General features: G+C 35.1%; 2 protein-coding genes across 9 annotated transcripts in view; one reads left to right on the forward strand and one right to left on the reverse strand.

Moving 5' to 3' along the window:
- Window positions 1-1103, forward strand: part of ALG6 (ALG6 alpha-1,3-glucosyltransferase) — a 62147-nt gene extending 61044 nt beyond the window's left edge. For all 4 annotated transcript variants that reach the window (XM_034653605.1, XM_034653606.1, XM_034653607.1 and 1 more), the window contains one exon: window positions 269-1103. In XM_034653605.1, coding sequence (XP_034509496.1) covers window positions 269-466 — 198 coding nt within the window. In that variant the 3' untranslated portion in view covers window positions 467-1103. The remainder of the gene's footprint in view (window positions 1-268) is intronic.
- A 1838-nt stretch (window positions 1104-2941) lies between these two features.
- The window catches only part of ITGB3BP (integrin subunit beta 3 binding protein), a 64271-nt gene continuing 43010 nt past the window's right edge, over window positions 2942-24202 (reverse strand). The window contains exons 5-9 of one of the 5 annotated variants that reach the window (XM_034653610.1): window positions 16943-17021; window positions 16474-16567; window positions 15947-16006; window positions 9911-9961; window positions 2945-4526 (exon numbers count right to left, since the gene is read on the reverse strand). In XM_034653610.1, the coding sequence (XP_034509501.1) occupies window positions 9912-9961; window positions 15947-16006; window positions 16474-16567; window positions 16943-17021 (283 nt within the window). In that variant the 3' untranslated portion in view covers window positions 2945-4526; window position 9911. Of the gene's footprint in view, window positions 4527-9910; window positions 9962-15946; window positions 16007-16473; window positions 16568-16942; window positions 17022-24202 lie in introns of all 5 variants that reach the window. The other 4 variants (XM_011223018.3, XM_034653612.1, XM_034653611.1 and 1 more) reach the window with 4 other exon arrangements.

A 24202-nucleotide genomic window follows, 5' to 3' on the forward strand; every position in this document is an offset into this window, starting at 1 on the left:
GAATCACTTGGAAAGCTTTTAAATCCTGAGGCCTACCCCAGAAAACTCTGATTTAATTGGTCTGAAGTGTGGCCTGGCATTGAGATTTTTATACCTACCCCTCAGATGATTCTAACATGTGGCCTAGGTTGAGATCCACCAGTAGAAGAGACTGGACCTCCACCCCTCACTTTCAATTCTGCTCACTTACAGCTATAAGTAAATGTTACCAGTATATTTAAATTTTATCTTTTATATTACTCAATAATGTCCTTTTCCCTCCTTGTAGTTTCTTATCTCAGTCATCAGTATGGTACTTCTGACACTGATAACTGTCACACTGGAACCTCCTCAGAAATTACCGGACTTATTTTCTGTATTGGTTTGTTTTGTATCTTGCTTGAATTTCCTGTTCTTCTTGGTATATTTTAACATTATAATCATGTGGGACTCCAAAAATGGAAGAAATCAGAAGAAAATCAACTAGCTCTGTCTCCACAAACAGATGTGAAAATATTAACAGTGTTTAAAGGTTTTTTTGAACTTTTTTGCTATGTATAAATGAAATTATCATTTTGAGAATCACAAAATGATTGGGAAAAAATGGTGGAAAGTCATTGTTGTCTATACAAAGTAAATATATATGGGGACTCACGCCCATTGGAGGCTTTTATTTTCTAAACATGAAGTGGCCAAGACATGTTGTGGTTTTATTAATATTCAGTTATCCAAGTGGGAAAATAAGAGAAAATTCCCTTAATCCTAGTGTTTACTCAGGACATGTATTCTACAATTTGTTGTCTTAAAAAAAAATTCTGCAAATCCAGTGAGCTTACTGGGAGAATCAAGCCCTTCTTTTTAAAGAAATCACTAATTTTGGTATTTAAATTTAGTTTTCCTTACATTTTAGAATGCAAGTAATGTGTATTTCATTCTTTAGAAATTATATCTCAGGGATTAAATTTTTAATTACTGTGAGAAGGCAATTTAAAGTGCTTGAAGTTTGAACACGCCTTATTACATGTACAAATTTGATTTCTTTATAACAAGGGAGAGAATTAGACCATGTTATTTCCAAAAATGCTGACTTACTTGAATGCAATTAAACAGTGAATTTTACTGAATTTAAGTGGTTTGAGTGATTTTTTTTTTAATTACTCATGATCACTAATTCTAAACTTTTAGGATCATTCTGTTTAAGTTAAACGGTTTTATACAGGATTTCATCCTTTTGATCTTTTTTGAGTAGCTCAAGATTATCACTTCCGTAAGCATCGATTCATATCATGTTTCACGTTAACTTGGCTCTGTTAATAACATATCATTCTATATTAGGAGAAGCTCATCTTTACTATCATTTAATTGGTAAAAATAATGTATCTATGTTATAGTTTTTTTTTCTTTTTTTTAAGATTTTATTTATTTGACAGAGAAACAGTGAGAGGGAACACAAGCAGGGGGAGTGGGAGAGGGAGCAGCAGGCTCCCCACTGAGCAGGGAGCCAATTGGGGGCTTGATCCCAGAACCCCAGGATCATGACCTGAGCCGAAGGCAGATGCTTAACGACTGAGCCACCCATGTGTCCCTGTGTTACAGTTTCTTATGTAAAGATTGTTCTTTCGGGAGGGCAGGGGGAAAAAAAGATGTGTTCTCTTTAATCTCTGTGGTTAAGAATAAAACAATTATTTTCACATCAACCTATGTTTTTAATGAATATGTTTCTTTCATAAGACATCCATTAAAGTATATTGACTAAGTGGTGATATATTTTAAAACAGTGAGCACATATACACAAAGAAAATCTGGTTCTAGACATGGACAGCCACAAGCCACAAGAAGGTATGTGCTTCTAAATCTGATAAAGGAAGTAGGTTTAGACAAAGCAAAAATCAGGAAGTATTTCTCAAAGAAAATGTGCATAAAGACTCAAAGGGCAGGTCAGCACAGAAAAGCAGCCTTGAATCACTGCCGAATCAGCAGGAACATCGCTGTCCATGGTCACCATTTGTAATCACTGTGCCCAAATGTCAGCATCTTGGCTGGCTGGTGTAGTCTTGTTTTTATATTTTTTTTAATAGCATACATGGGTTTAACACAGGATGTTGATTTAAATCAGTGATGAGGAAGTTCTAATTTCTAAATAACTGGAGCAGAGAAACATTATTTGAAAATAAAAGTATATCATATAAATACTAATAAAGTAGAATGCACCCATATTCAAAGTATCTTGTAGGTAAATCCTCTAAATACACATTTTTCCCCAGATAATTTAATCATATTAACACTGTAGCTTTTATGGAGATTTGCAGCAATTATAAGTCAAGTATCTCTTATATCCATTAGAAACCAATTTAAGAAGAGTCCACTTTGAACTTTGAAGGATTAGGTTCCAAAATACCAAAAATGTCCGTTGATGAATTAAGATCACAGAAATGGGTAATTCCAAAGTACTTCTCTCAGCTACACTCAGGGTTATTGGGATGTTTTAATGTAAAGATATTTAGGTAATGCAAAAATACTGAAGATTTCTCAGTTATTTCACTAATATACCTGTCAAGAAATGAATGCTTCTAAGTTATTTTCAAGTTCATTTTAGAGGGAAGGGCTGTTTCTGAGAAATGCAGTTTTCTGTTACCAATAAACTTAGGCTTGCTTCTTAAAATGAAGAAACAGGATGTACGTTCATGTATCAAATATGAAGCATACAGAAGCCATTTTCCCTTGAGGCGTTAAGGAGGGAAGAAAAATCCCAGATGTAGCATTCTGTCCAAATGATAAACCACAACTAAGTGAGTGAAACATTTACAAAAGTCAAGGCAGCCAAAGGAGCCTTTCTGTTCAATACAAAGAGTAAAAGATGGATAGGATGTAGCTAAATAATGGTTGGAGTAACACAGGGGTTTCAAGTCTCAATTGGTCTCTCTTCTGTTATGTTCACTGGAAGATCAGGGCCAAGTGTACCTTCCCCCGCCTTCCTCCATGCCGCACCCCCCTTCCCCCCGTACAAACATTAGTTTTGTGTGTGGATCTTTTTGCTTTGTCCTTCATGTGGTCTCCAAGGGTGATAAAGCGAGAGTCATCTGATCTACAATGAAGAGAACTGGGAAATGATTGTTAGCAGACCCAGCTGTTCTGAAAGCCAAAAGCTTAGTGTATTGAGGTCAAACATACAGTAACTGACTTAATAGCATTAAGCACATACCTACATAACTTGCATTACATATGCAACAATCTACTTCTTAACCCTTTATTTCCTAAGTTTCTTTCTATGCTTTGGCTTATATCCTAAGGTTAGTTTTCAATGCTAGAACACAAAAGAATTACCCTTTTTGGTATATTTAGGTAATGTCCTATTGTAAGGACTGTATCACAAAGTGTTCTTAATATTTAGCAGACAGATTATCTTTAAAATCTTACTTAAATAGTACCAATAAAATCATTAGTGAAGGGAATTAGGTTTAATAGTTAATTGGGTTATTATTTAGTATCAATGTCATTTAATAGTTTTTAAAAACTCATTTTCATTTTAAGAGGTAAGTCTGAAGATTCTCTAAATGGAAAATCAGTTATTTTCAAACTTAAGTTAAATTTTCAGATTTTCATATAGTATTTTTATTTACATGATACAGTAATACATGAATTTTGCCAAGACTTAGGGCAAGTACCAAGGGAATAGCATTTTTTTTCCCTGTAGAGATGGTCAAAGAAAAATAGAGGTTTTAAAAAAACATGTTATCAATTTATAACACATCCTGTGATTCCCATGTCCCCTTTATTTTGCGATAGTACAGTGATGATATAAAATAACACCCTTGAGAAAAATAGAAATTTAAATCAATCCTTCAAAATAATTTGGAGGTGATCACATACCCCATAAAAAAGGTCTTTTATTTAAATTCAGTAGAGTCTGTGTAGTTCAGTTTAAGAACAAGTTCATATTTAAAAATATATATGTACTGAAAAATGCAGTCCACTATTTTATAAAAGGTGTGAGAATTTTAAAACTTTGAGAATATTTTTCCTGTATAAGCATAGAAATAGCTAGAGTATAAAAACTCATTCCTGAGATAGCGGCTACACAATAAACGTCTAGAAAAATTTTAAAAGTTTAAAAAGAATCTAATACGCATTTGGGGCTTTAATGGGAAGGTGGTACCTACTTCCACTCACCATTAAATGTAATCTGAGTTTTAAAACATAGTTTTACCCAAGTGCTATTTTCATAAATGCTTTAAATCCATCCACAAATGCTAAAAGTATACAGAAGTGTGTGTGATACAGAACAGAAGTTAATATCCTCTTCTACTCGTTGGCTTACATTAAAGGGTCAAGAAGAAATGTATTATTTACATTGAGATTATCTACTGGTGTGTGTAGAAAGTTTAAATTAGCTGCAAGAAATTTTATCTAGACACACACCTGCCTAGTGCTATGATCTGGTATTTACTGGGCAGATTAATTACAAACATTTCTTCTGTTCCTTTAAATACGATCAGGCAGATGCAGAAGAAGTTGGTGTTCGTAGTAAGTACATTTCTTCTAAATGCCTGCAGGGTATAAAAGATTATTAAATCAATAATTAGTTTCTAAGTTAACATGCATCTCATACACCACTTAAATGATTTAAACACCCATTTACCCTGTAATTTGGTACCTAGTTTAGATACTGATAATCTCTTATTTGCTTATTTTTGGGTCTTCTAGCAAGATTCACCTTCACAAATAATTGTCAGTAGGGCTACTTAGACATCACACTCCTCACTTTATGTGAAGATCAATCTTGAGATACTTCTGAGAGATTTAGTTCTAAAACTCCTACATGACCTACTTGCGGAAAACACCAAAATCTACGTGCCTTTTGTCTATAAGCCTTAAAGGCCTTTCAGCAGGTGTTTTCTCCAACAGCTGCCCCCCAAAAAAAGATACCGTATTTACTGGCATTCCTTGTCAGAGCATGTCCTTCTGGGGCCTCCTAGTGGTGGCAGAAGTTCTTGTCGTTTGGTTTAGGACCTCACGTGACAGAAAGTCTTTGAGGAGAGCAGGCATTGGGAAGTGATGGCATATTTCCCTTTAGGGCATGTGGACCTTTCACTCCTGAAATACCCCTTCCATGCTTACATTGGCATCTATTAAGAAGTAATGCATGGTAGGCTTCTATACTTCCCTATTCATGAGAGTCCACATATATTCTTGTCCGAGAAGAAGGTAGGTTGCCAACTTGACAACCACCAACTCTTGCCAATTTGAGTCTGGTTTGAATTCCTATAGAAGATTTTAAGTACTCTAGTATTCACTTAGTATCCCTATAGGTTACTGATACACAAATGACAATACTATACAGGAAAGTAAGACTCTCATTAGTTACGTGGGGGAGGTGCTATTAAGCTTATTTTATACCGTCCCACAAGGTAAATATCAGTCCCATTTTATAACTAGGGTTTAGGGGACCCAAGTGCCTAGTAAAGGCCACAGAGCTCTAAGTAGATAACAGAGCTGGTGCTGGACATGTAATCCAAATCCTGTTCTCTGTTACAATGCCAGACCATGCAAAGCAGTTTCATCAATTGATCAGGGCTGCCAGAAGTGTGTTGAGGAAGATTCTGATGCCATATTCAGGATCCAGCAAAAACAAGTACTGTGATCAATGTGATAAATGTCACAACACGAGAATACAGTAGCATGTATATTATCTGCACGCTGCCGTACTGGTTCTGGAGATGAATGTCTCAGAACATGAAAAGCAATTTAGATATGGTGATGCAATTCATGAGCAGTATTTTGACAGGAATTATCGTTCATACGTCAATTATATTCTTTCTAAAGCATATTTTGGATTGTTACTTCCCTAATAATCTTCACTGGTCTACTTCTGCCTAATGAATAAAGTCTGAACCTATTAAGCCTGGTGATCATAATTGTCAATGATGTGGTCGAACCTACTTGTTCAGTCATTCTGCTTTTCTGCCTTTTTTGTTCGTGTTCTCTCTGCCTAGGATGTTTATACAGCCTATCAAAATGACCCATTTCTCAAATTCAAGCTTCCTAGTAAAGTACAATGTTTCCATTACTAGGGTCTGGATGGTCCTCTGTCAGAGATAATGTAGAGTGGAATAACTAAAATTGATTTTAAAATCTTGAACTCTTAAATAATGACCTAATCACTCTGTCCTGAGGTGATCTATGTTTGTTGTATATTCCTATACTATTGCTTATTCTTCATTTGGTTCTTAAAGAGGAATGTTTATACTCCTTAATCTGAAGAGGAAGGAACTGTCAACTCTTCTGCTTTCTCTACCCCATGCAGGAGTGACAGACTTGATTGGCCGAAGTCCCAGAACATTAATTCACATTTTACTAGTAATATTACATGTCACCCTTCTTACGCAACATGCTTTCCCTGTCTACTCTCAAGTCCAGTGGGTCTTTGTACTTCCTAATTTCGTGCTGTAAGGAAACTAGCCCATTCTATTGATCTCATCTGCAATCAAGCATAGGCAGATCTGTGGTCTTTACTATTGTATAAGCACATGGACATGGGGTTTATTTCAAAGATCCAGCTTTCTCCTCAGGTTCAAGACTGAGATTCACAGGGCTCATGATTTAGACTCAGTGTGGGAGAGAGGAGGTCCCACTTCTGCCTTAGGCACACTCCACATTAGTTACCCTAAGCTTCTGCCAGAGGACCTGCCATGTTGGAGGTTATCAAGTCCTCCACTAATCAAATTGACACTTTGATCCCAAAAGTACTCATCCTTTTTTGTGCTTGCTATTGGGCAGAATCCTGGAAAGAAGAGGGATCTGAACTTGTATTGCTTATCATAGCTTGCCTTACATTATTATCATTTCATGTATAGAATATAAATCCTGTATCTTTAGCTTGATCACTAGGTTTTAGAAGATTGGCATTATGCAAGTGCTAGGTTTATACTAAGCATCATACTTTTGTTAACCAAGTGATTTATCCAGTTGTTTCTAGATATATTTTCCCAGTATCTCCTGCAGTAGCCCCTGTTAATATTAGCCCAAACCATGTTTCCCCCACCCTTTTGCTGGTCTTTGTCCTGTCTGTGGCCCACAGGTTGCTGCCTCTCTTACTGACACTCTCTCTTATCCTAACATTATTTTATAAAGGCTTTGCTTGTTAAAGGCTCTGGGAGTGAATTTGTATGGGTCATTTCCCCCCACTGAACAATAAAGGTCAGGAAGAATAATCACTTAAGTGTGAGAGAGGGCAGGAACTGACATGCAGACAGGGAAGCTGGCCACAATGGTATCACGAGTACTGTGCCTGTCAGAGGTTTCTAGGGCACAGGACAAAATCAGAGTTTAAAACCCTCCCTTCGTCATACCAGTTGGACAGCTATGACAAATGCACAAAAAAGGAACAATGAGAAAACATGGAGAAGAGGGATCTGAGGAAGCCTAGTGTAAGATGAGTTATAAGCAGTTTTTGAAAGATGGGTAAATTTTTGATAATGATGGGGGAAAACATATGTCAAGCAGAGGAGAGACAAGAACAAAGATAAGGGAATTAGAAAGGTTGTCTCCGAGGAGTGCGCCTGAAGAATGGTACATAATCTGGAGTGACTAAGGCACAAGGACAAGGTATGCTGTGGTCACATTAGGGAGAGTTCTGAATGTTAGTATAAATTTGGATTTTACTGTGAATATGGTAGATATCTTCTTAAGCATAATTTGTCCAGTAGCAAGACAGGCTGTAGGGAAAAGGGACCAAGGGGCAGAGAGGCAGGTTACAATGGGGAGGATAAGCTGGATAAGAGGTCATGAAGGAATAAACTAGTGCAGGGGGCATGGGAGGGAGAGGTAAACATTTTTAGAAGTGATTTGACCTGGCAGCAGTTGCATATGGGGGCACGTAAAAGGGACAGAATTTTGAGGTTTTGAGCCTTTTCACTGGATGAATGTAATCCCTAGAAAGATAGAATGAGGAAGAATTTTTTTGGGGAAAAGATGAAATCAGTATATTTGGGGGACAATATATGGCAGCTGAGATTGTGGGTTTATAGCTCAGGAAGAGGGTCAAAATTCATTTGGAAACCATAAATTGCACTAAGGTGAGAACTAAAGTGAAGGAATGGGTGAGATCATGAAGAAAGTGCCCAAAGGAAGAAGAAAACAGAGTCAAAAGAACCCAGGGAAATGCCTCAAAGGTTTAGTCCACTTTCATTTCATTGTTATTTCTCTCCTCTGCTTCCCACTAAAAGCGAAGTTGAGTGGTAGGTCAACCTTCATTCCTGCAAGTTTTTTGTAAGTACTACTCATATTAAAGACTCAGAAGAACACCCCTAACATTCTAATCTTTATTAGAATCCAGGAACACAGAGCTATTCTCAGTACTCTGAGTTCCCCAAAGTTCATGAATGAGAACATCATATATTAAATGTGTATGTTATGGGGCGCCTGGGTGGCACAGCGGTTAAGCGTCTGCCTTCGGCTCAGGGCGTGATCCCGGCGTTATGGGATCTAGCCCCATGTCAGGCTCCTCTGCTGGGAGCCTGCTTCTTCCTCTCCCACTCCCCCTGCTTGTGTCCCCTCTCTCACTGACTGTCTCTATCTCTGTCAAATAAATAAATAAAATCTTTAAAAAAAATAAATAAATGTGTATGTTATTAGCCAGATGTATAACTGCAACTATGTATTTATGATTGCCATCTAATAGTTGTCTGATGGATTGCCATGGACCAGAAATTGTACAAAATGTTTAACCCTATGATGAGTATGTGTGTATATGTATATATATTAGATCCTTTCTACTTAATATGATCTAAAACCTCTCATCAGCAGTGAAACCTGACGACCATAGTTTACTATTATGAGTGGGCAAAGCAAAGACCCTGGTCCTGGCCTCCTCAGGTTAGTATCCTGGCTCTGTTGCTGATGTAATTCTAGGACAAGGTTATTAACCTCTTTGAGCCTCAGTTTCCTCACCTATAAAATAAAGACAATAACTGTATATCACGTAAGTTGTTGAAAAGGTTGAATGGAATCTGTATAAAGTGCTTACAATAGCACCTGGCACATTGACAGTGCTTAATAAATGTAGGCTATTATTACAAACTATCATTTGTTGCGTACAACAGAACATTTTAATGAATGAAAAGTGACACAATTTTGTATATAAGATGCTTTGTAAATATTTTTAAAACCATTAGTTAGGAAGCTAATACTAATCATTTGAAATACCATTTCCAAAGAAATGTATTTTCAGTATAGAATTTATTTTGCCTTAATTTTTCCTAAGAGATAGCAGGCAACATCTGGTTAGCTTCTAAGAATCTTAATTAATACTGATGCCACTAAATCTGGGATAGGCTAGTTCTTAATGTGAACCTTCAGTTACAGGTACATTAGACACTAATATCATATTATTAGTGTGATCACTCATATTGCTTCTAGCTAATATAAGAACCTAGTTATAAATCTATCATTTTCACTTATATTGCTGAGTCTACAGGGAACTGTTTTGAAGGAAAGATATACTAAGTAATATATAATTATTTACTTAATTCAGCACATTTCTAAATTCATAGACTTGTTATATCTTGTTCAGTTACATGTGTCCTACAGAAACTATAACCCACCTGCCAGTACCTAGTTAGTTATTTATACTAAAGATGCTAAATTAAGAGCCCTCTATACACTCACCTAAAAATATGAGCTTTTTGACTTTTAAAGCTAGGCTGATGAGCTCAACAGTTATTTCAATCAGCCTCTCACTCACACATCTTGTCAGATTGTCCTATTATTTATAAAAATAGATTAAATACAATTTCAAAAACACCTCCAAAGCTCATGTCCCTATTTTCTTCATAGACAGTACCAAATTTGATAATATAAATAAAATGTTTCCACCTGAACAAAACAGTGAAATTTAACAAGGCTAACCTTAATTAGAAAGGTGAAACCCTACCTCAGTTTAAAATGCCTTTAAGGAATTCATAGCTGTCAAGATGATATAATTCTATAAGAAAGAAAAAAGATTTTTTTCAGAGAACAAAGTAAGTTGTTACAGTATATGATGTAGAATAAATGCTTAATCAAAAGAAATTAAAGAACCTAAACGTAAAGTTGTTTTACATTACAAATAGCGTTGGGGTTATAAATTCTCATTTCAACATCTTACTTATTTGTCCAGTTCTGGTTCAGAATGTACATTTAAGAAATTAGGATAAAAAGTGCCAAAAACTTATAATGTATGCTTATGCTTTATTATAATTATTTGTCTTTTGTGACAGATTCTACAATCCTGAGGGCAGGACTATGTCTGCCTTGTTCATTACTGTATCCCTAGCGCTAGAACAGTGCCTAGCTCATAGTAGGCATTCAGTAAATATTAAATGGATGAGGCGTGGAAGGAGAGTGTGATTTATAAGTATTTGAAAATATTTAAATTCCTTTAAAAAATTGACATTTGTTTTTACTCATTCACTGAACATGCATTGTGGGCCTTCTATCAGGTTCTATGCTAGGCTCTGGGGCTATAATATAGAGATACGACTTTTGTTTGTTTGCCAAGGAGGAGCTCAGGAGCCCTGTAACCGGACAATTAGAATACAGTACAATACTACAACATAATACATTTATAAACATTCAGACAAGTGTTGCAGAAGGCCAGAAGAAGCAATTTAGCTTTACCTAGGCAAGCTGGGGAGAATTTCACAGAGGATGTGACATCTGAGGCTGACCTTAAAGGATAAGCAGGAATTTACTAAACAGAGATGGAAGAAAGAGCAATCCAGGTAGAGAGAAGCAGTAGAGAGGCCTGAAGTTCACAAAGAGGGAGATTCCAGAGGGCTGAAGTCACATGGTGCGAACAGTGTGCATTCAAATGCCTCCTTTCCTCCTGTGTGAGGTCTGAGCTGGAGGGAAAATCACCCAATACTTTTTACAGAAGTCCTGCTTTTAACTATATAATTAGCTATATAACAATATAAATATCTGCTTTATTATTCTATATATGTGTTTAATACATAAACCGCTCTTTTGTTGAGGAGCTTTTCCGACTACTTTAAGAGTTAAAATGGGGGAAAAAAATGTTCACCTGTCAGGTGACATAAAACCAATTTCTACTAAATGTGCCAGAATAATTTTTCTCCACCTCAGGAACGGTTAGTCTTCAGTCTGTTCATTACTGTCTTTTTATAGTATTTTTATTTAATAAAACCTATTAAGACTACCATACAAATCTCTTTACTTATGCTTTTATCTTTTAACTGATCAATTTTTATATTGCTGACATCCCTTCTTCACCATTTGCTCATTTAAAAATTCATAGTATGTGAGATATGTCTCTGGAGAAAATGTCTATAAAATTTGTTACAGCTGGCAAATGTGTATGAGTCAGTGATAGCACATGACTAAATGCTTCACAGAAAATAAAATTTGTTTCTGTAGTAAGCAGAACTGTTTAAATGTTATTTATTTTTATGTTTCAAAGAAAATATATTGTGAAGTGCTGCATTGATTTAATACGCAACAATGTCTGTGTACACGCTGTAGAAGGAAAATTTATGAAACCTTTGCACAACTCCTTTAATTGAATTTTCCAAATCTCTCACCACACACAAATAATCAATATCTTCTGCAGAGAAAACCAGTCAGAATTATTACAGTCTTTCGTTTCAATTTTGTTGTCATCAGCACATACAGAGCACCTGGATATTCGTAATGTCTGATAGCAAGTTATTTACACCTCTTAAACACATAATTGCTATTAAGTGAGTTCGAATCTACGTTTAATTTTTTTTACTGATTATTTAAAAGATAAAGATGATCATACTTCTAGAGAAGTATACAAAAATTTTAATTGTGTAAGAAATTATTTAAAAGGCTTTGAAAAGTAATAAATCAGTTTGTTTTTCCTTAAATCCTAGACACATCTCAAGTAAGCAGTCAAAATGTATCCCCAAAACAGTGATGAATAGTGTAAGACAAGGGTATTAACATTATTAATAGGAAAGGTATGAACGACATACAACATACATGATAGGTGAATTCTTACAAAGAGCTAAGGACTACAGTTGTACATTAATGTAGATTTGTGTCACCAAAACTAATATCTCCATTTTTTTTATCTCCAGCTAAATCAAGAACTTTAAGGCACAGGAAGGAATTTTTGTTGTTTCTTCTAAAACTCATCATGTCTAGACTTCAAACTTCAATGCTTTTAAAACCAAAGTATTTGTTTGAAAAAAGATACTGTTTAATGTTAAGTTATAAGAAACTAAAAAGGTAGTAGTCTTCTAGGGAGTAAAAGTATTTGGCTGATATGATAAATACTTTTTCAAGACGGAGTGGGGAAAAGAACAACATATTTTTAAGTTAAAAAATACTTCCGTGGGTGGTTAGAATGAAAAGGCAGTATCAAACTATTTTATAGTCTTAGAACAGAAAGAGCTTAAAATTTGTCCTGTAGTCCAAGAATTTGAAAACTTTAAAATCCTATAACCCAGATGAATTTTACAATGTAAGACAGTAAGTTAGCTAAAGAAAACAGAAATGTTAAAGTTTGTGCTTTTCTTTTGAAGGCCACAGCTAGAAATTCTGAAATATTTTGTATTACAAACAGCTGAGACAATCAACTTTTTTGAACAATGTAAAGTTCAGATGGTTACATTTCATTTCAAATATGCATACTGCAACCTACACAATTATTCTCAAAACAGATAAAATATGTTTTGGACTAAAGCTAAGTGTCTAGATTTCATATCTTGGCAACTGTTCTACAATTTGCTTACATTCTTTTCAAAAACATTTTGTTTACTGGAAGTACTGGTCATAGACAAACAATGATGGTATTTTTTAATATTTCCAGAAAAAATGAAAATACTAAGTACTATATAATGCCATCTATTGACTTAGGAATATTTGTATCAAGTTGTTTTAAGTAGAGGTTGATTATGTAAAGTAAATAAATTTCATGCCTTACCATGTGATGATAATGTGACATTCCCTCTGTATCAACCCATTGAATGGTCATGTTTTAAATCTTCAGCATAACAAATTAAGAATAATTATGAAAATTCACATCCAAATCTAACAGAAAAAGAACCTTTCATCTCATTATTTTTCTAAGAGTCATAAAGCCAATATTATTAAGGAAAGTGAAGTTAGGTTTACTTCCTAAGTAACTGAAAAAAGAAAGAAAGCCTTCCTCTGTTTAAGAAATTTGTATTTAGCAGAGGGGAGCCTCCTTTATTCATATACTCTATCAAAGCATTCCCTCATTTGCAATGTCCAGTTCTTTTTAAAACTATGAAAATCTCTGTACCTTTTCATGTTATTGTGTATGTTTTAATTTCCCCTGAATGTTACATAAAGCCTTAAGAATGTGTGTCAGATGTCTATTTATTTAAAACACTAGCATGTTATTTTTACAATCATACTGCTCTGCGTGTACGAAAGACTGCAACTGATGCTAAACAAGCTAGCAGTGACATGGAAAAATAACTAGAACTAGGGGACTGACTCGTAAAGGCAACAACAGCATAAATGTTGGAATTTTCCTGATACTGTCTATCTTAACTATTCTAGGAAAGTTTTAAGAGAATCTGAAGGACATTCTTTTGATCGTGAAACAAGTAATTTGTTCTTATTTTCATTAAGTACCTAATAAAACAAATCCCATACATATTGTGGGAGTTCTTTTTATATTATATACTTTCTAATATTATAGATTCCCCCAACATTTTAAAATTTAAACAATTCTGCATAACAGTATAGTAAAAGAAAGAAGTAAAGTAGAAATTTCTATAAAGAGCTGAAGGCTAGATCCCCAGATAAGCAACGTATAAAGCAAATTAGTTTGAGACGTCAAGAACACTAGCAAAGTCCTTGTAAAATGAATGTATAAATAAAAAGTTATTAACTCAGCAAAAAATTATATATATATAAATAAATGTGTGGATGTGCATCATCTTTAGTCAAAAACAAAACCAAACCACCAAAATAAAAAAAATACATATATTATGAACCAGAGAGAGAAGAGGGAAAAACATTCAGTAAAAACACTCAAACTCAAATTATAAAGGAAATAAGCTTCAATAGATTTTTCAGGCAACAATACTTAACAGAAATGGAAGATGACATATATTCTAATATATATTTTTATAGCTATTACATATTTTACTTATCTAAATTCAGTTTTCATTTAAACCACAACATATAATCAATGCTTATTAGAAATTTTAAAACATGATTTAGTCATAGGATCTCCTTTATGCATGAACAAACACTCAGTCCTTAGGGAAAACCTGGTAATGGGCAAGTCAGTTTTAATGCCTTAAAATACTAGAAAATAGTTTTAAGGCTGGTCATGCATAAACACACAAAGAATTGGCATATACTAGATAACTGAAAGGAGATAACTTTGAACACATGGAATATAACTTTAATGTCTTAAATATTTAGGGAAGGAAACAATACTTTCAGAAAATTTTTTCTCATTATTAAAGTGGCAATTTACTTATTTATTCTACAATTTTCCCTTCCTCATTTCTCAAAACTTGGTGAAAGCCAACTCTGTAAAGCCTAATTCTAGTCAATTCTAGGAAATTACAGGTTGAAAAAAAATTCACACCACTGGCACAGAATATATAGAAGAAAGATTTCCTCTGGTTTGGAAGTAATAAACATTCCAAATTCTCATTATGATCCTCTAAAACTTGTGAAGTTAAAAGAGACTGAAACCACTGAAACCCAGCTACACATTATAATCAAGTTTCACAGTATAAGAGAGAAGACATCTTAAGCCTTTTCTAAGAGCTAACTTCATATTCTTAAATTCTTGGGATCACAGTGGAAGTTAGCTGCTCTACTGAATGGCTCAGGAAACTAGCTCAGCTCTATTCTCACATGAGCTTTGGAGGAGTCCTGCCAGGGCTGCTGCCCTGCATCATGCAGGTGGCCTTTGGAAGTAACAGGGAATCCCAGAACTTTCCACGCAAACTCATCACTGGCTTGTTAAAGATCCTAAATACAGTCTAATATACTAGATTGGTTGAAGTGGTTTCAGTTATGCCTCATATGTTTGAATCTAAAAACTGGGATGACTAGATGATTTAATTTGTTGTAGGAAGAGGCAACATGGAACAATGAAAAAACCATACTATTTGAGGTTAGACAGGTCCTTAGCTGGAATCTCTGCTCTGACACTTAAGTAGCAATGTATTTGGCAAGTTACTTAACATTTTTTGTCTTTGTTCCTTATCTATAATGACAATGGTAATAGCTATCTTGCAGAGCTGCTATAAAGATCTGCTGATCCTAGTGTTGGGAACATAGTAATTACTGGTCCTCAATAAATAGTAGTCACTGGTACTCAAAAATGGTAGACTAAAACATGGCTACCCATTTAAAGGCCTGCCTCCACTTACAGAGACTGCAAAATGGCATTCATGTCAGTAATATTAAAATGATCCCTCTTAAGTTGGTCTAAAGGTTTTAATATTTTATAGTCCATGATCATTTGCTTACTGAGGTAGGGATGTGCATGTGTTATGGGAAAACCCGCTAATTTAGTTTCCCATACTGTGAAACGCTCAGAGGCATATGAGCTCACAGTAGATCAAACATCATTAATGATCTGAAAGTTTTCAGAACACTGGTTACAAAGTAACTTTTTATGCTTTGTGTAATCCTAATTCACCATTAAAAGTTGCTATATATTAATTGCTCCCCCATTTGTCTATATTCTCAAGAAGAACTTTTAATAAAAAGACAATTTAAATCTTGCAGTGAAAATTGTATTTCAAAAGATATTTTAGAAGTTTTATCATCAAGGAAGTTATCTTATCAGACATGGTCTGCCAAATTCTATAAGGTTTGCAAATGAGATATATGATCTTTTAAAAAGATCACACCAAAAAAGGACGTATGATGATTGGCTTTCAATGGTTGAAATGATATGAAAGGATCTTTTTATATAAATGAAAACATAATTCTTTACCTTTGTTGGGAAGTCCTGAACTCTTCTTTTCAAACAGCTTTTGTTCTGTTACTTTTATCACTAAAAAACAAACAAAAACCCCCAAACCAAAACAAAAAAAACTCATGTAAGGATTAGCATAGAATATGAATAATTTCTCATCCTGGGATAATTTCATGAGAAAAAAATAATTTGAAGTAATACATACAGGTATCAAGTACAAAATGCAATACCTTGTACCTTATTTAAAGAATGAGCACCAGATTTTTAAAAAGCCTGGTTATCAGTTTGCAAGGCATATTCTTTTCCTTCATATTCAGCAAGAATCCCTGAAGTAACATATCCTGGTAAAAGATATATGGCTTCTTATTCTCTAAATAATATTTCCATTAATGTCCAGTAGTGCCACATATAAAAAAGTCTTATCAGATTTAAATTTGGGAAAAATTACTAGGTTTCTCTCTAAAACTGAAAACATTAGAATATGTATCTACATTTACAAATAAGGAGTGGAGAGATGCCATTGAAAACTTGTGAATTTTTCTTACTTAGTTCTTTCGTTTTCTGCATTTCTCTGTGTAAGAAACACGATGGACGGGAGATACCAAGGAGATTTTCAAGCTCTGTACTGCCCTCCAAAGCCTAAAAGAAAGACATCTGAAATGAGTTAGGTACTCTACAGATATAATATTACTGACAATCTAGTGAAAATACAGTTTACTGTTTCTTTCATCTGAAAAACTTAAACTCTGTGGTAGGAAATTTAACTTTTTCTGGCAGGTCAACTACTGCAAGCTTTAAAATGTGAAAAAGTCAGCTACTACTAAAACATTATGGTTAATTAATGTTCATATAAGAAAAGAAATTCCCATGAAAAATAAACTAGACATATTCCCTGCAAATTCTTTCTTGGACTGGATTCTCCAATCTGGGGCTTCTTTCCTAATTTCCCTTTTCAAATGGGATAGTAGACATATGAAAAATTATATGCCCCAAAGGAAAAAAAAAAAAGCTAACCTGTATACTGCTTAAGTTTTGCATTATTTCCATGATTTCTTCTGATGATTTCTCAACTTTAAATAGCAACACCATGAATCTAAAAATGAAAAAAAAATTAGCAAGACCAAGCATTTAAACACAGTAAGTCATTTTCACACCTTTAATTCTTTTTAAGAGATCTTAGATTCAGTTTTCTAATTCTTTTCTTTACAAAGTGGTAAAAGATATAAATGCTCCTCCTTCATTCTTTCATCCCTTTACAAACACAATATATATTATTAACCATCCTGCCTTTGGCATTTTCACTTTCTTTCATTCCCACTGAGCAGGGGGAGAAGATGTGAAGATGTAGTTAGTTGGCTTGCTTCTTTCTCTATCGTACCACTTTGAGAACACTAATATACCATTCTCCTTATTTACCTTGATCTAAGTCTATGAGTCAGTGTTACCCAGTAATTTTTTTAATAAAAAAGAAGTTTTATGGCTTAATATATTTCAGTGTGAAAAAGATTACAAAGGCATTCTTTTAAATTTGAAAACAAAGAAAACTTCATTTGTAATCCTATCTCCTGAACATATCTCTAGTTAGCATACAGGAAAAATTCTCTTAGGTTTTTTTAAAACAACTTCTATAACTTTACATCATACTTTCCTTAATATAATATTACATATATATTTTTTGGCCACATCACCCATAGGTTTATAATTTTCAAGGCTGTACAATAGTGTACCTAGTAAACATACCAAAGATGATTTAACCATTTCCTTATTATTGAAGTTTTAGTGTCTTTTCTAATTTTATGATCTCATAGTTGTATATAATCTATATCAGTGTAGTTCTAATAGAAATAAAATGTAAGCCACATATGTAATTTAAAATTTTCTAGTAGCCACATTGAAAGAAGTAAAAAGAAACAAGTAAACTTAATTTTAATAACATTTTATTTAACCAATATATCCAAAGTATTATCATTCCAACATGTAATCAATAAAAATTTTCCATGGGGTATTTTATGCTTTTTTTCAAAATCTAGTGTGTACTTTACACTCATAGCCCATCTCATTTCAGACTAGTCACATTTCAAATGCTCATTAGCCATGTGTGGCTGGCTAGTGACTACTGTTTCAGAGACCACAAATCTCTACTATTGATTTTATGAAAGAAACTAGAAATTCTATTTAAATCCTTTTCCAAATCACATCAGTGTTATCCATTAACATTTCTGTGCTATTAAAAATAAGACTAATATGTTAAATTTTCATACACAATGAATATGTAGAGTATGTTTCATCCAAGTAAAATATATTAGGTATGGAGAAACACAAGGAATGGAGAAACAGCTTTTATGCAAAAATTAAAACTTATGTGAGGAAAATGGAATTGCAGGTGATCTTTTTTCTTTAAAAATTTTCCCTTATTATCATGTATTTTCAATGAAAAGTCACCTGTCAGAGGCCTTACTTGCTTACCACCTGAACCTCAGTTTGAAAGATGGTGTCATAAAGGAATTCCAGCTCCTTCCATTGAGTTACAAAAGTCTCAAGGAGCAAGAGGGCTTAAGTGACTCCCACCCAGGGCTGGGAACCTCCAGCTTCCCCCACATTATACCCACACTACTCACTGCCTCAGGGGGGAAAAGCTGAGGCAAATGAGCTATTTTACCATGAGAAGCGATCTTAAGGGCTCTTTACCTTGCATTCTTTTCCTGGGAGGACTGAAGTGGCAGAGCCTCTCTACAGTATCTTACCTACCATACTTTAAGGAACTGATAATACTCCGTGTTGACCCTTATGGAATTTTGTGGGGAGGGAGGGTCCTGCACAGTTGCCATCTTGAATAACTCCAAGGGGCTCTGTTCAGATAGATATGAATGGTGCCCCCAGGATTGTGCACATAGCATTCCCAAAGGACCTGTTAATAATTCTGTTTCTCAAGTTCAAATAGTTATTGAAGGGCTCAGCTAGGCATGTTTTTGACAACCTTGGAAAGCTGTATGGCCTGAGCGTCAAATAACTGGGGAAACTGTTTTCAGAATATCCTTCACATGCTTGAGCTCCTTTTGCAGGGAAACTTGTCTTCACTGCATGACCAGTAGACTAGTGGACAATTCATCATTCTTCTCAATTTTATTTCATTTTTAAAATTTTTAATTTAATTTTTAAGTAAACTCTTCCCCAAAATGGGGCTCAAACTCAGGATACTGAGATCAAGGGTCAAATGCTCCACTCACTGAGCCAGCCAGCCCATTTTTATTTTAATCTCCTTTCCTCTCCTCTACTTCTTCCTAGATGAAATCAACTCCTCCCATCTTGATAGCAACCAGTTTCATGGAATGGGTACATACACACACACACACAAAATTTCAAATCATGTTATACACTTCAAATATATACAATTTTATTTGCCAATTACACTTCAATAAAGCTGAGGATAATTACAAAAAGAAAAAAAATCCCCTTAACCTTCTGCCACACACATGTCCTTCTAATGTGTAATCCTGGATTTCCTACCTATTTGTATTCTTTACTCTTTGGCCTAAGGTGTGACTGCTACAGAAATCTTACTACAGTACTGATGGTCAAAATTATAAGTATATGATTTGCTGGGCCCCTGATACTGCTTAACTCTCCTTTTACTTAATTTAATGAATATTCTTTTTTTCGCAAATCATTGCTTAAAATAATGGTCTAAACCGAATCTCTGTTCCTCCATACTGAAATTAAACTCTTATATTCAGATTTCTGCCTTACTACTCTACTGGTACTATTCTTTCAAAGGCCATAAATGAACTCTTAATTAATTCCATTACTAAGAACTTATATCAAAGTCACTACCTATAAGAGTCTGTATTTATATATAATCTCAGGAAACCTGAAAGTTATATGTACATGACAGAGACAAAATCCTCTGGTTTTTCTTTATCCTCTTAATACCATGTTTTATAGAGAAAAAGGTAAAGAGGTCACAGAACCTCAACTTGTCTAATTGTTTATCCAAACTGATTATTTTGGATGATGATAGCTGGATTGTAATGATGAAATATATTGCTAAGGTTTTTTTGGACTCTTTCTAAAGTCAAAGCACGGTACTTGCTACTTTACATGCTGTATCTTAATCTTTAACTCTCTGTGATAAACATTATCTCCATTTTACAGAAACTGAAACACAAATTATTTAATTATTCAGCGTTACACAATAAGGAACACAGTGCTTGTGCATTCTTTGGGATTTTTTTTTTTTTTAAGATTTTATTTATTTACTGGACAGAGAGAGACACAGTGAGAAAGAGAACACCAGCAGGTGGAGTGGGAGACAGAGAAGCAGGCTTCCCACTGAGCAGGGAGCCTGAGAGCCTGATGCAGGGCTTGATTCCAGGACCCTGGGATCATGACCTGAGCCAAAGGCAGATGCTTAACGACTGAGCCATCCAGGCGCCCCTCTTTAGGATTTTCTTTATATAGTATCATGTTGTCTGCAAGTAGAGATAGTTTTATTTCTTCTTTTCCAAATGTATGGCTTTTCTTTTCTTTCTTCTTCCCTTCCTTCCCTCCTTCTAATTGCTCTGATTAGAATTTCCTGTAAAATGCTGAATACTAGTGGTGAATATGGGCATGCCGATTTGTTGTTGATCTTTGGGGGCAGGTTTTCATTCTTCCACAACAAAAATTTTGAACAGTAGAAAAATAAGTCTCTTGTAAATATTGGTTTCTCCTTCAGTCTTTACTTATCTACAGAATATAGGCATGCCTATATTCATGACTTTATTTTCATTTTAAGTTTTTGATTAGCATGTTCAACTAACTCACCCCTAGAGACTGGGTGATTTAAGCAGAAAATGATCCACCAATCGGATTCTTTTTGCATAACTGAATGCTTAAAACATACTAAAGGGTAACTCAGAATTCTTTTTTTTCCCCCCAGACTTAGAATTCTGCACAGTGGCTACCTGTCACAATTAATTGTATTCATAGCAAACAAATAAAAAACCCAGTTCTAGCATAATTCTTTACAATTAGAAATAAAAAACCCAGTTCTAGCATAATTCTTTACAATTAGAAAGGTTTTATTTGGATTAGTACAGAAATTTTTTAAAAAATCTAAAAAAATTACTTTTCTATCTACAAGAGAATAAGCCAGTGGTTAAAAATAAGCTTTATACAACAGGAGGGACTTTTGTGGTGATGGGAATGTCCTGTATCTTGATGGTGGTGAACCTACACATGTGATAAAGTTACACAAAACTAAAAACACACACCAATGAGTACATGTAAAACTTAAGAAATCTGAATAAAAATTAGTGGACTGTGGCAATGTCAATTTTCTGGTTGTGATACTGTCCTGCGGTTTTGCAAGATGTTATCATGTCAGTAAAGTGGGAAACGGGTACACATGCTCTCTGTTTTACTTCTCACAATGGCGTGTGAATCTACAATCTGAAAATAAAAGTTTAATAGAAGTAAACCCTGCAGAAGGATAGTCACCAATACTGGATTTTCATAGCAGTGACAGTAGCCAGCAGCAAATTGCCAAGGAAGAAAAGCCAATGGCAGTGAATTATATAGTATATTTTCCTTTCAGAGTGTGAAGGATATGGAAGTTCACATAAAATATTAATGTGTAGGTGTTTGTTTATAAATGACCTTTATTGACATGTCACTAACTGCTTGTTTCCTGGGGAAAAAAATTTTAAACCTAGAATATAGAACTATATTTTCCCGTTGGAAGAATTCTTTTTTTTTTTTTTAATGTATTCACTTTTTTTTTTTAAGATTTTATTTATTTATTCGACAGAGATAGAGACAGCAACCGAGAGAGGGAACACAAGCAGGGGGAGTGGGAGAGGAAGAAGCAGGCTCATAGCGGAGGAGCCTGATGTGGGGCTCGATCCCACAACGCCGGGATCATGCCCTGAGCTGAAGGCAGACGCTTAACCGCTGTGCCACCCAGGCGCCCCACCATTGGAAGAATTCTTATATTTAAAACTTGCCAAATTGATTAACACGGTGTCATTTTAGGACACATACATAATTGAAAAACAAAAAGTGTACAAGAATATACATTGTATGCCATCCTTGTACAAAAAGAGAAATCAGAAAAAAGAAATGAAACAACCTGATTTTATAAAAATAAGCAGAAGAAAGGTAAAGCAGAAATTAATGAATTTGGTTACCTACAGGGAATAGATAGAATGGGGCAAGGAGTGACACTTCTCTGAATATACTTTTTTGTAAAGTTTTGGCTTTTGGAACCATGTTGATGTTTTACACTGTTAAAAAAATTAAATCAAAAAGGATGAGAGAAAAAAAGATTAAAATTGAATACAAACAGAAACAAGAGAACCTAACTACTTCAAATGAATAATTCTAAAGAACTAATTAAGTAATGTGGAGAAAAAGGAACCCTCTTACACTGTTGGTGGGAATACAAACTGGGGCAGCCACTGTAGAAAACAGTATGGAGGTTCCTCAAAAAGTTAAAAATAGAACTACCCTACTATCCAGTAATCGCACCACTGGGTATTTACTCCCAAAATACAAAAACACTAATTCAAAGGGATACGTGCACCTCTGTGTTTATTGCAGCACTACTTACAATAGCCAAATTATGGAAGAAGCCCAAGTGTCCATCAGTTGATGAACTGGGTAAAGAAGATGTGTATATATTTATATATATGTATACACACACACACACACACATACACACACACACACACACACACACACACACACACACACTGGAATATTATTCAGCCATAAAAAAGAATTACATCTTGCCATTTGCAACAACATGGATGGAGCTAGGTAGGGAGTATAATGCTAAGCAACATAAGTCAGAGAAAGACAAATACTATATGATTTCATTCATATATGAAATTTAAGAAATAAAACAGAGGAAAGGAGAAAAAAAAGAGACAAACCAAGAAGCAGATACTTCTCAAAAAATTTTTTTAAAGATTTTTTAAAATTTTATTAATTTGTCAGAGAGAAAGGGTGCAAGGAGGCACAAGCAGGGGGAGTGGCAGGCAGAGGGAGGAGCAGAGCAAGGAGCCTGATGCGGAACTCGATCCCACAACCCTGGGATCATTACCTGAGCTGAAGGCAGAAGCTTAACTGACTGAGCCACCCAAGCGTCCCTAAGAAACAGATTCTTAACTAAAGAGAACAAACTGATGGTTACCAGAGGGGAACGTTGTGGAGGGGATGGGTTAAATAGGTGATGGGGGTTAATAATCATGATGAATATTGGAGTAATGTTTAGAATTATTGAATCACTATATTGTACACCTGAAACTAATACAGCCCTGTTAACTATACTGGAATTAAAACAGAAAACAACAACAAAAGAGAATTAATCTAAGTAGTTTTGAACACAGTAATCTGACTACATGCTGTCAAATTAAAGACTTTAAAAAGACTGCAAACAAATCTTGACTGCTTTGCAAGCTTGTTTTTTTTTTTTTTTTTAAGATTTTTTATTTATTTATTTGACAGAGACAGCCAGCGAGAGAGGGAACACAAGAAGGGGGAGTGGGAGAGGAAGAAGCAGGCTCCTAGCGGAGGAGCCTGATGTGGGGCTCGATCCCAGAACGCTGGGATCATGCCCTGAGCCGAAGGCAGACGCTTAACGACTGCGCCACCCAGGCACCCCTGCAAGCTTGTTTTTAATAGTGCAATGAGTGCAGGAATTCTGAAACTATTTTGTGCTCGTGGTAAGATTAAGCAAATGTGAAAATATATTGATGTATTAAGGAGCCAAAGATCTACTGACTCTGAGAAGGGGTGCAAATATGGAAAGGGGGAAGGCAATGAAAAACCCTTTATCACTATGAACTCAGGAATTTTATTTTATTTACTTATTTTTTTTAAAGAGTTTTTTTTTTTTTATTTATTTGACAGAGAGAGACAGCAAGAGAGGGAGCACAAGCAAGGGGAGTGTGAGAGGGAGAAGCAGGCTTCCCACTGAGCAGAGAGCCCGATGCAGGGCTTGATCCCAGGACCCTGGGATCATGACCTGAGCCAAAGGCAGACACTTAATGGCTGAGCCACCCAGGTGCCCCGAGAACTCGGGAATTTTCAAAAGGCCAACCAATAGAAGGAATGATGGAGTTAGAAAATCACCATTGTAGGGGCGCCTGGGTGGCACAGCAGTTAAGCATCTGCCTTCGGCTCAGGGTGTGATCCCGGCGTTATGGGATCGAGCCCCACGTCAGGCTCCTCCGCTATGAGCCTGCTTTTTCCTCTCCCACTTCCCCTGCTTGTGTTCCCTCTCTCGCTGGC

Source organism: Ailuropoda melanoleuca, chromosome 2, assembly GCF_002007445.2.
Source record: "Ailuropoda melanoleuca isolate Jingjing chromosome 2, ASM200744v2, whole genome shotgun sequence".
NCBI lineage: Eukaryota > Metazoa > Chordata > Mammalia > Carnivora > Ursidae > Ailuropoda > Ailuropoda melanoleuca.